Below are 13242 nucleotides of genomic sequence, written 5' to 3'. Positions count from 1 at the left end.
ATAGCCAAATTAGCACCTGTATTACCTTAATAAAACAATGCAAGGTCAGAATAAAAATATATTGACGTGCTCTGATAATTAGAAGGAGCTAAGACAAGGATCTCTACAAATGTACCAAAGGACCTACCTACCGGACCACCATTGAAAACAAGCACTTAATTTTGGATCCATCTAAATAATATTTAACATTTCTGCAAAAGAAATTTCATCATTACTTTCATACAATCAATACAGCTGGATTCGAAACCCCTCTGCAACAAATGCCGAAAATTCTATTCGAGAAATTCGAGAGGAATTTGTTGAATTGAGAAACGACGGGACGCTAAAACTGAAGTTCGCCGATGTTCCATTGGCTATTTTCTGGATTTCGGTTAAAATAGAATACCTCAGATTTCCGACACGGCTTTCGCACTTCAGTTCCCATTTTCTACGACATATCTAGATGAGAAAAGTTTTTCAACTCAAGTTATAATTAAAAATAATAAGCAGTCAGGATCTTGATCGAAAACTTCGTGTTGCTCTTTCAAATATCAAGGCAAAATATATAAAACTTGTACGTTCATTGAAACAAGCTGATAATTATACATATAAAGGCTTCACCTTAACGGCCCACGTGCTCGTCGTAGGTCAAAATTGAGTTTTTATTGTATTTTCAAACCATGATCCTGGACACTCCTTAAACGTTGTAGATAATCTATTTATATAATTTTGAAGCCTTATTATCCTTTATAGTTATTTTAAACATTTGATGACTGCATAAAGTATTTTTGTTACATAAAATAGTATTCTTTTAAACCTCTCGCTCTAATGTTTTAGAATATAGTCATATTACGGTACATAACTGTGCAGTGGTGTTAAGATTTTTTACATTTATTAATTTTTAAACGCATTTATAAAACCATTAGTATAATTTATTACGAGATAATTTTTGTAAAATATTCACGATAAAAAAATATATTGATAATCTCTGTGATCCCAAATTTGACAAGAATTAGGCATTTTATTATCCAAAAAATCGGCAAGATTAACACATTTGAAGATGATTCTAAAGATACTTATTATAAGCTATGTCTTTGACCATTCAAGTGTGATAAACATCTTATGAATAATGATTGCTTTCTAATAATTATTGACCTAAGAATAAGGTAGTGTTTTTTTGAAATACGCCATTTCTTTTGTCATTCCCCAGTGGTTAAGCTACAATATACGGCCGTAGCCATAAATTGACAAACTATAATTGAAGTAGGGAGTAAAATGATATTAACGCGCGTGTTTGAACATGTACCGTTTAAAAAAAAAAATTAAAAAAAAATTGGTTTGGTACATGTTCAAACACGCGCGTTAACATAATTTTACTCCCTACTTTAATTATAGTTTGTCAATTTATGGCTACGGCCGTATGTTGTAGTTTAACCACTAGGGAATGACAAAAGAAATGGCGTATTTCAAAAAAACACTACCTTATTCTTAGGTCAATAATTATTATAAAGCAATCATTATTCATAAGATGTTTATCACACTTAAATGGTTAAAGACATAGCTTATAATAAGTATCTTTAGAATCATCTTCAAATGTGTTAATCTTGCCGATTTTTTGAATAATAAAATGCCTAATTCTTGTCAAATTTGGGATCACAGAGATTATCAATATATTTTTTTATCGTGAATATTTTACAAAAATTATCTCGTAATAAATTATACTAATAGTTTTATAAATGCGTTTAAAAATTAATAAATGTAAAAAATCTTAACACCACTGCACAGTTATGTACCGAAATATGACCATATTCTAATACATTAGAGCGAGAGGTTTAAAAGAATACTATTTTATGTAACAAAAATACTTTATGCAGTCATCAAATGTTTAAAATAACTATAAAGGATAATAAGGCTTCAAAATTATATAAATAGATTATCTACAACGTTTAAGGAGTGTCCAGGATCATGGTTTGAAAATACAATAAAAACTCAATTTTGACCTTCGACGAGCATGTCCCCCCTTAAGTAGGTTTTGATTTATTTCACTTATTTTATATTTATAATTGTGGCGGAGGGGGTGTTTTGATTGGCCCTGATGGCCACAATATGGAACTATACTGTAGCAGTCGTTTTCATATTTTATAGGTAAGTACACTATCTTTACAAGGCTACTGCAATTCAGTCAGTATGTACGTGTGTGCATGTTCATAGATAATCATATAAAAACAACAGTCACCAAGACGTGTCTGTATTTTGCGGACCATATCGACCGCAAAATGAGGTCTGCGTAGAACAGGCCGTAAATAAATTGTTGTTCTTTCAAGCCTGTCTTTGCCAAAAGACAGTCACTTAATTGTAATTGGCAAAATATATGGAAGCAACTTATTCAAAAATTTTAATTAAAATTTAATAAGTAGGTACCTATAAACAATTCAGTACTTACCTACCTTCCAAAATTTTATTTTGTTACAAATAATCAAGAACGCATTTGTTTATAAAACCTGAAGAACACCCTCATATAAAAGGACTAGGTACCTACCAGCAGCGAAGGGTGGAGGTAGGCTGTTAAGATCCGCCATAAATAGTGCACATTAAACTGTGTTAATCATACGTATTTGTTTTTATTAAACTAAAACTACAATTTACATATGGTGTTGGTTAGTTTTTTAAAATCAATTAAGCCCTGCCTAAACCAAACCATAATAGTTTTGTTGTACTTTTGGCGATACGATAAAATTGTGCACATTTTTTCATTCATTCTTATTTGTTTTCTTCAGATGGTGCTGGTTAGTTCTTAACCAAAATAATATATTAGATAAAAATATTATTCTATCTCCAAAATATCCAAAGTTATGAATGATTAATTAATTGCATAATTTTAGATATTTTTTAGATAGACGAGTATTTTTACTATTATTTATTATGGCTTGGTTTCGCAAGGTTTAATTGAGTTTTAAAAAACTAACCAACACAGTCTGTAAATTGTAGTATTATTTCAATGATAACAAATACGTATTGCTGACAAAGTTTAGTATGCACTATTTATGGCTGATCTTGACAGCTTACCTCCTCCACCCTTCGCCATTGGTACCTACTAAATGAAATTTACATTCTCAAAACATCGGCTAAATATACATCGTGTATGTCTCTATGTAAATCTATCTCGTATCTGTCTTCTCTTAATTCCTGATTATTGTTGTATAATCTAACAAATTGTTTATTTTGTTTCAGAGTCTGATGGCTGTAGTAAAGTTTGGGTACGCCCTCGTTATAGTAACATTAATTTTGATGCTATGGGCATCGTTCAGCAGAGCGAAAGAGGTAATTAAATGAAAATAACATTATTATTTTAAAATATCAACACAAAAACCTTTTAATTTTAAGCTAATAATAATATTTTAATTGATCAAATATGGCTAAATCCATTTAATAGTTACTTCAAATTCAGACAAATCCGATGGATTTTTCTACTTTTGTTACATGCAAACTAAACCAAATCCATTAAAATAATATATTTGTGAAACAACAATGCCTATAAATAATGCTCAATGTCTTAACCTTAAATAAAGGTTATCTACTACTTATATATAGTTTGGATGGTTTTAATAGGTATTTATAATTTTAAATTCCAGTTCTTGGAGCCGGGGTCTGAGCATCCGCCATGTCCATTCAACTCTCTCTGCAGCTGCTCCAAATCGAGTCCAGACCTTGGATCCGTGGCTTGCAGATATGTCCCGCTGTACCGGGTACCTCCTCTCATCAACTCTTCAAAGGTCTTCGCACTGCATCTTGAAAACAATGGCCTCAGAGACTTGGAGCCATACTTCTTCCAAGCAACTGGTAAATCCCCATTATCATTACTTGAGTAATTAGGTACCTATAATAGCCAATAATTTCAGTATCTAGAATCTAGATACACACTGTTATTTTAATAACAAAATTCATTGCTGTGACATCATCATACTTGAACTATTTTTTTATATTATTATCGTTTTCTTTGCTGTACCACTACAGCGTGACATAAAGCCAATTTAGTAGTTGCAGTGAAATAATAACAAAAACACTCAGGCTTTGAGACAATCATACTATATCTAAATGTATTATGACCTCACTGGGGGTCGAATGCAGAGCCCCCGAATGAGAAGCCAGCGCTTTTCAAATTGAACTATGAGATGGCGGGAGTGTCCAAAATAACAACACAAAGAAACTAAACCACTGTCTCGAACGAATGTCTATTGATACGGTTGTCAATTTTGTTTCTATTATAAAGGTTTTATGTTAATATTGATTACAATAATCTTTCTGAAGCAGGAAGATTTGAGTAAATTTCTATCTACCTATAGGAAATTTTGTACCTACGTCAGCGCTGGAAATGGAAAAGTTTACGAACCGGAGCGCTCGAACATTTTCTGAGGATATTAACATGTTTATCGAATTTGATATATATTTTAACATAAGTGTGATAGATTTTTTGTTATATGGCATATTATCTAGATCAGACGGTCAAATTATTTTGTCCACGAGACGGAGCTATAACTTTACAGATTTCACGAACCGGAACGGCGCTCCGGTGCGCTCCGGGCCATTTCGAGCACTGACCTACGTTTAGTTTTAGTTGTATGACTTATTCAGGGGCGCACACAAAGAGGGGGAGGTTTTCGCGCCCGAAACCTCCCCCCGCCAAGAATGGAAAGACTACTTATTATTTTTAAGTGAATAGAAGATTCTTCTTATTCGTCAAGATCTCATGACGTGACCAGGATGAATAAACTGTTGAAAAGCCTTCCCAACGGGTTGGCTTCACTTCTCTCGGCATTCTACAACACGTAACGTCTCATTAATAATGAGATGTATCCATCTGGGGCATACAATGTTTGCTTTAACATTCTGGTGTGGCATATCTAAAAGACAAAACAGCGTGGATAACACAAACGGACACCAACGATCTTACTATGTCCGCCAGGCCATGCATATTCGATAACCGTTTGTGGATGCAACAGCTCGAAATATTTTGTCCAAGCCAAGTGTTTACCGCTAGACTTAAAGTACGCAGTGTCTGGCTCTTATATATACTTAGCCGGGGTAAATATATAAGTCAGTGGCACCTGGTATATTTTGTTAACTCCGCCCCCTCCCGATGCCTTAAAATTCAATAATAAATTATTGCGCATATTTTTTCTAAATGAGCCCCCTCCTCCAAACCATTTTTCTGTGTGCGCGACTGAGCTTATTTATTATTTGTGAAACAATAAAATGTTTTCAATGTTTAATTATGACTTTTTTTTAAATGCTAGTTTCCAGACATTGTCTCATTCTATCTGGCATATTTTTGTGAATGACAGTTGGCAACACTGACTAAAACAAATTATCCATGAAGGAAAAATTTAAAATTCCTACATCACTTACACTAAGAATAAAATAAAATATGACATAACTTTTCTTTTATAGGCATCTATAAACTGGCCATAAACAAAAATCCACTTGGTGAGATTCCCGAAGAAGCTTTTGTGGGCCTAGAAAGATCTCTATGGGAACTGGAGTTACATGAAGATGAATTGGTGACTGTTCCAAGTAAAGCCCTACGATATCTGCTCAAATTGAAGTTATTGGACCTAACTGGTAACAAAATAATATTTTCTATCCACTCTGTTCGTAGCACAATCAATCATTGATAAAAACATTTAGACATTTTTGGGATGATTTAATACAAAAACAGGCAGATCCAAATTTAGACCAACACTTTTGTAGTTTTGGGTGACACTGTTGCAAATAGAAGACTTTTAATCATACATCTTATATTATTTAGAAAGCCCTGGGCTCAAATTCCAGCTGCTTATAAAAACATCTTTATTTAATTTGATGGTGATCAAAACTGACATTCTCCACTGTATTAAATATAACAAAACCATAACTATGTACTTTTTATAACTAGACAACATTATCATGGCGTTTTTGAAATTCGGGTAGGTTCGCAAGTTTTCGGTCAGTTACGAAAACGGCAGCCCGTATTACACATCGTTTAAATTACTTACAATATAAATCTCTCATTATTGTGACATCTCATCTAATTCACTGTTCTGTTCTGAAAATAATAATCATCTCTGTTATCTGACTCCGCACCAATGTTTTATATCAAGTTTTCCATATGTGTGTCTATTCCTAAATCACTTGCCCTATAAGAATCTCCAATTTTTATATCGTGCTCACAACATTTTTTTCATTTATTCGGGGTGTTATTAAGGAATAACCGATCCATAAATTTATGTTACGTCATACCTATCAATTTTTTTCCTTCTGAATGGTGCTAATAGGTACGCCAGTTGCTTTGTTTTCTGATTTAACAATATTATATTTCATATTGTACTGTTTTTCATCACTTTTAAATATTCGGTCACATTAAAAACAATAATTTCTCATGCTTGTCTTTGTAAGGGTTTTTCGTAATACCCGATCGAGATGGAGTATTCATTGTAAAACTGTATATATACTATTGTATCGTGTAAAACAGACTTTTCACACACAGACACAGCGTTTACACACCTACTCTATGCTCACGAAAGTAAGTATGCTCCTGTGCAGGTCCGTGCTTAAGTTGTTTAGCTATATAGTGATGTAATTGTACATATTTTTTATTCAAATTCTTTTTAGAATATCTTTTTACTATCAACTTGATAAGCCTGATTTTGTTCCCCACTTTTTAATATAGATTTTATCATGGTGATAATTTTTTCAATATTTTCCTGATCAATTAGTACTTAAATTCCAGGCAACCAAATCACCCACATAGGATCTGACAGTTGGAAAGGGCTAGAGAATTCACTCCAAACACTAAAACTTGCGGATAATTCAATAAGCAACTTGCTTGCTGATACATTTTCTTCGTTGCCACTGCTCGAGACGCTCGATTTGAGAGGGAACCACATATCCAGGATTGACACGAACGTATTCCGGGATGGCATGGCTCGATTGAGCAAAGTAAGTTGACAATTTTGACATATCATATTAGCATTAGATTAGACAAACAAAAAGAGATGGCAAAAACCATCGTCGTTGTCTGATAACAGATATGGCATAGAAGGTTGAAGATATTAATATTTTAATAGTGGAGAGTCTGTTCATTGCAAGAAGATGACATATTAGTAAACAAAGCGAATAGTACACGCATGTTGCCACAATATCAAACACACAAACCCTATGTGTACTAATTCAATTATTTTTTATACACTATATTATTTAGGACTGGAATATTCTTTTTTTAAATATAAATATAATTTGAATATAATATACTGGTGTCATCTATGATTCAAAGTTAATAATGTTTTTACCTTTACCTAGATTTAAAATTTAAAAAGATGGTTGCCACTATTGAGAGAATTTGAAAGATACCTCAGAACAAAGAGATTGGACCAACCTCTCCCTAGGAAATATCATACCTACATGGGTCAATAGCGTAATTTGTACAGCTCTCACCAGAAATACGTTTGACTTTTTTCAAGGATTTCTATGTATTGTTACTCGGTTCAGATTCATTCCAAGGAACATTCAGCTTATTTAAAATATTTTATGTTTAAATGTTTCTAAAACGTTCTTATTTCATCACTATGCGGTGCTGTGGTTTTCCTCCACATTTTAGATAGGATTATTAGATGAATAATTTCATACAATCGACTTGTTAAGAGCATACTTCAGTGAAACGGCAAATAATTTCCAACTATAGGTGCGACGAAATTTTGGACTCGCTGGCAATCGGAGAGCGAAAATAGAGCTGTGAACACGTCAATTTGTTTTGTGATGGCGACGGGGGTATTATTTCTTAAATGGTGTAAAGATGACTAAAAAACGTTACCCATTTACTTAAAAAAGAAAACATGTCAATGAATATATTATTATTGTTACTAATAGAACAATAAACAGAACATTAAATGAACGCATGTTGAGTTTTTATGACAAATTATATTTCGTTCGGCACGTGTCATTTACACAATTCGCGCATCGCATAGTCATGATCTTTTTAGACCGTGCCCCAGCTGAGGTATAGCCTTAACATTATACTGCTAATTTCTTGTCCTATTAAGGGGGGACATGCTCGTCGAAGGTCAAAATTGAGTTTTTATTGTATTTTAAAACCATTATCCTGGACACTCCTTAAACGTTGTAGATAATCTATTTATATAATTTTGAAGCCTTATTATCCTTTATAGTTATTTTAAACATTTGATGACTGCATAAAGTATTTTTGTTACATAAAATAGTATGCTTTTAAACCTCTCGCTCTAATGTTTTAGAATATAGTCATATTTCGGTACATAACTGTGCAGTGGTGTTAAGATTTTTTACATTTATTAATTTTTAAACGCATTTATAAAACCATTAGCATAATTTATTACGAGATAATTTTTGTAAAGTATTCACGATAAAAAATTATATTGATAATCTCTGTGATCCCAAATTTGACAAGAATTAGGCATTTTATTATTCAAAAAATCGGCAAGATTAACACATTTCAAGATGATTCTAAAGATATTTATTATAAGCTATGTCTTTGACCATTCAAGTGTGATAAACATCTTATGAATAATGATTGCTTTATAATAATTATTGACCTAAGAATAAGGTAGTGTTTTTTTGAAATACGCCATTTCTTTTGTCATTCCCCAGTGGTTAAGCTACAACATACGGCCGTAGCCATAAATTGACAAACTATAATTGAAGTAGGGAGTAAAATGATATTGACGCGCGTGTATGAACATATACCGTTTAAAAAAAAATAAAAAAAAATTCGGTTAGGTACATGTTCAAACACGCGCGTTAACATAATTTTACTCCCTACTTTAATTATAGTTTGTCATTTTATGGCTATGGCCGTATGTTGTAGCTTAACCACTAGGGAATGACAAAAGAAATGGCGTATTTCAAAAAAACACTACCTTATTCTTAGGTCAATAATTATTATAAAGCAATCATTATTCATAAGATTTTTATCACACTTAATTGGTCAAAGACATAGCTTATAATAAGTATCTTTAGATTCATCTTCAAATGTGTTAATTTTGTCGATTTTTTGAATAATAAAATGCCTAATTCTTGTCAAATTTGGGATCACAGAGATTATCAAAATAATTTTTTATCGTGAATATTTTACAAAAATTATCTCGTAATAAATTATACTAATGGTTTTATAAATGCGTTTAAAAATTAATAAATGTAAAAAATCTTAACACCACTGCACAGTTCTGTACCGAAATATGACTATATTCTAAAACATTAGAGCGAGAGGTTTAAAAGAATACTATTTTATGTAACAAAAATACTTTATGCAGTCATGAAATGTGTAAAATAACTATAAAGGATAATAAGGCTTCAAAATTATATAAATAGATTATCTACAACGTTTAAGGAGTGTCCAGGATCATGGTTTGAAAATACAATAAAAACTCAATTTTGACCTTCGACGAGCATGTCCCCCCTTAATTTATTACAAAGATATGGAAGAGTAAATCAATGTATTCTATTTATGGCGATTACATTATATTGTGTTCAGGGGCGGCTCGTCTTTAGGTACCAAGGATAATAATTGCATGTCGGTCATATTGCTCATTATCGCAAAATTATTAATTACATATCTCATTTCTCTTTTTGCAGCTCATTCTTGCCGACAACCAATTGATGTTCATTCCATACGAAGAAATATCTCCATTGAGACAACTGAAATACTTGGATTTGTCCAGTAATCGAATTATCAAAGTTCCTCCGCAGATCGATCTCCCGGGCTTAGTTTTATCTCTTGACCTGCTCAAGTAAGTTGACAATGTCCCTCTGCGGCGGAGAAAACCGGTCCAGTTAATATTTATTTTAATAAGTGGAATTAGTACTATAAAATTACGTTTTATTTAAAGTAATAAATAAAGAAAACTTGATGTTGGTAGGTAATCTGAACAATGAAAATAAAATGATAGTGAAACTAGACCACTATAGAGGAAGCGAGAGCAAAGTGAACACCTTAAAAGAATTTAGAATAATGTGATATATAAGCATATAAAATATTTAAATCATGATCCACTTTTATAATGTTAGTACACTGTGCACTCATGTAAGAGTTATAAAATATAAAATAAGAAGATAATATTATATAAACATTCTTAATTAACAAAAACTAAAATGATAACTTTTATCCGCTTCAAATAATAATTATGTACTTCAAATCACACATCGATAACAAAAATATTTTCCAAACCTATATACAATATGCAAGTGTCTTTGGGTCCTGTTTTCAGAATCAGGTTGATTGTATTCTTTCCGTCAAACTAGACATTTGCCGCAACTTTTCTTAATGTTTTCAATTAATATTGTTTTGGGTCATTAAGCTACTAGAATATAATTAAGATACAAACCTAGACTAAGATCGTACAAACCACAAAAAAACATAAAACTGTTCATCGCAAAATAGTCTTTGTTAAAAACAACTGACTAGCGCTAACCTGGCATTGGCATCAGGGCAGGTATGAGCATTTGCATTTGCGTGAAGCCCGTGAGTGCGGGACGGGAATATTATATTCCATTTCAAAAATACCTGACGGAAATTAGAGAGAGAGGGAAGGTGGGTACAGTACACAGTACAAACTGACCCCAGTATTGCAACTCCAGGAATTGTTACATTAAATATTAGTGAAATATCTGTCAGACACACTATATTTGCTGGGGGCATTTTTTTACCTGGGTGATTGATGTCAGGTATGCACGACAAGAATATTTAAACCATACAAGACATCCAAAGGATGTCCGCTATCAAAAGAAAAAAAAATGCATCATTCAATATATTTGAACTATTGTTATCTTACTCTTTCAGGCTTGAGTATAATTCCATCACACACCTTCTGCCTTCGTCGTTTCAGTATTTCTCGACGTTAAACACTACCATTTTGGATGGGAATCCTATCGCATTTATCAGGGTAAGATACATTTTATCAAATAAATAATCACTAACGATTTCTCATTACTTAAATACCTATCAACTGTTCCCAGAATCATTTAGCCACATTTTACTGTACATATCAATTTATTTTGTGAATAAACCTACTGAAGTAATACATTTTATAATTATTTATAAAATCTTCAGATAAAATACTAGTATGTCACTTATTTCATATTAATCAGACTAACTTTAATGTTGCAGTCGCGTTAAGACTTCTGATGATGGGTTTATAGTCCAAATATAATGTCAATATACCTAATTAAAAGTCATGAGAGTTTTTGATATATTCATAGAAATGACCGTTAATTTTGTTGAAATATGCTGAAAATACCATGTCTTTAGCACTGGCGCCATCTATGATGTAGAGGTGTGAGCTTGTTGAATATTGTCTATGAACGGAAATAAATTACTTCACTTTAACAAATTACTTCACTTAACAGTCGACCACGTTGTTTCATTTATAGAATAATAAATACAACCTAAATACAATTCATCATAAATATATGTAACTGTTCTGTTTATGATATTACTCATACAATTGATAGAAAGATGTTGAAGAAAAACTTACATCTATGGAATAATATAAATGAGGCGTATAATTCCAAAAAGCGATAAGTCCACATTTGGTCAAAATCGAGAAAAAAATACGCACGTATTCTTTGTATAATTTTACACAATATGTGTTGATCTATAAATTCCAAAACGCGACAAAACCCTATGAAAAAAGATATTTTAAGTCTCGATTTATTACAAAAAGCGCTAAGTCCGTGTTTCATATTATTTAAAGCATGGTTGATTTCGCACGTGTTTAAATCAACCAATAAGGGAACGTTCAATATTGGAAATGGCGTCTCCCATGCTGTAGCATCCGGTAAACTCATGACAGTGCCATGGAAATATGTGCCTCATGCGGAAAAAATTAAAAAGTGAGGTACAAGTAGCGCTACGTCCAATTTTATTTTGCCTATATTTATTACATTTAAGAGTTTATCGGATGAAACAAATTGCCATTTAGTTCTAATTTCTACATAGAATACAACGGAAAAAATAATCTCACATGAAAACAAATAATATAAGCGTTAAACATAAAAACGTTGTTTCCCGCAAATATCGAATTGTGGACCTGTCGCCTTTTGTAATTAGACGCCTCAAATATAAGTGTGAAGCTGGAAAAGGATTACTCAAAGTTCTGCCACCAAGGCCTTTCTAACCAATCAGGGAGCTCTATTTCTCATAGTGTGCTGTGTGTCTGCAGCCTTAGGAGTATTATAACATATATTTTTTAAAAAAATGTATATCGACTCACTCACTCATTAATATTCAAGGGAGTTTAATACTTTTCTTCTAATTACAAGAAACAGTGCTCTGGTGGTTTTTTGCGATTATCTCAAAACTTAGAATATGTGAGTTATGACTCTCGGCAACTCAAATATACATTTTCTCTACGTCGTCAGCAATGAACGTAGATAAACTATAGAGTTTCCAATTCAATTATACTAAAAAAGTCCTAGAATCACTAATAAATAAAATTTATTGTTTGTCCATACTTCTCCTTCTGTTATAGCATTTGAATCTTTTTGAAAAAATATAATTATTTTTTACAGGAGGATGCCTTTCGGAAAGCAAAAATTCGAATTTTGTCACTGAGAGATTGCGGTCTCACCGAAATATCTCCGGCTGCGTTTGCCGGTCTGGAATCCAGTCTCCAGAGCCTCGACCTGTCGGCCAACAACCTAACAAATCTTCCGCACAGCATCTTCCATCAGTTTGACTTCCTCAGATACTTGAGTCTGCGAGAAAATGAGGTATTGAGCTATGTATGTTACACGTAAAAACCGTCCGAATCTTTTATACAAGGGAGCTTTTTCATTTACGATATTGAAGAAGTTGAACTTTCAAAGTTTCAATGTTATAATATATAAAATGTGTTAAATGCTTTTATCTAAACAAAATACCAATATATATATTATGTCCAATAAACATAATACTATGGATATGCTTAATAAAATTTTGAAAGTAATTTAACTCATTCGTAAATAGAGGACCTCTTGTAATTCTTTTCAAAGATGCCACTATTAAAAAGCTTCTGACAATAACCTTTTATAATATTTTGTCTATAGATTTGACATTTTTTATAGTAATAATATTATTCATGATCATTTTTTTAAGATACTTTCTAATATTATTATAATATACTCGCTTTATGAATTGAATTAACTACAACGAAATTTACAGTATGGTACAAAACCACACATTGCTTGATTCAATTTAATGATTTCATATAATAAGGA

The 13242-nt window shown here is 32.2% G+C and overlaps 1 protein-coding gene across 1 annotated transcript in view; it reads left to right on the top strand.

Annotated features, from left to right (window-relative positions):
* Positions 1 to 13242, top strand: part of chp (leucine rich repeat containing G protein-coupled receptor chaoptin) — a 71215-nt gene that overhangs the window by 34032 nt on the left and 23941 nt on the right. The window contains exons 3-9 of the mRNA XM_085945083.1: positions 3211 to 3300; positions 3612 to 3819; positions 5428 to 5598; positions 6746 to 6954; positions 9622 to 9776; positions 10826 to 10928; positions 12556 to 12756. Of these exons, the coding sequence (XP_085801209.1) occupies positions 3211 to 3300; positions 3612 to 3819; positions 5428 to 5598; positions 6746 to 6954; positions 9622 to 9776; positions 10826 to 10928; positions 12556 to 12756 (1137 nt within the window). The remainder of the gene's footprint in view (positions 1 to 3210; positions 3301 to 3611; positions 3820 to 5427; positions 5599 to 6745; positions 6955 to 9621; positions 9777 to 10825; positions 10929 to 12555; positions 12757 to 13242) is intronic.

The sequence above is a fragment of the Rhyacophila brunnea genome, unplaced genomic scaffold (genome assembly GCF_057557595.1).
Source record: "Rhyacophila brunnea isolate RB1 unplaced genomic scaffold, BYU_Rbru_1.0 scaffold_18, whole genome shotgun sequence".
In the NCBI taxonomy this organism is placed as follows: domain Eukaryota; kingdom Metazoa; phylum Arthropoda; class Insecta; order Trichoptera; family Rhyacophilidae; genus Rhyacophila; species Rhyacophila brunnea.
This window is presented reverse-complemented; position numbering and strand designations above follow the sequence as displayed.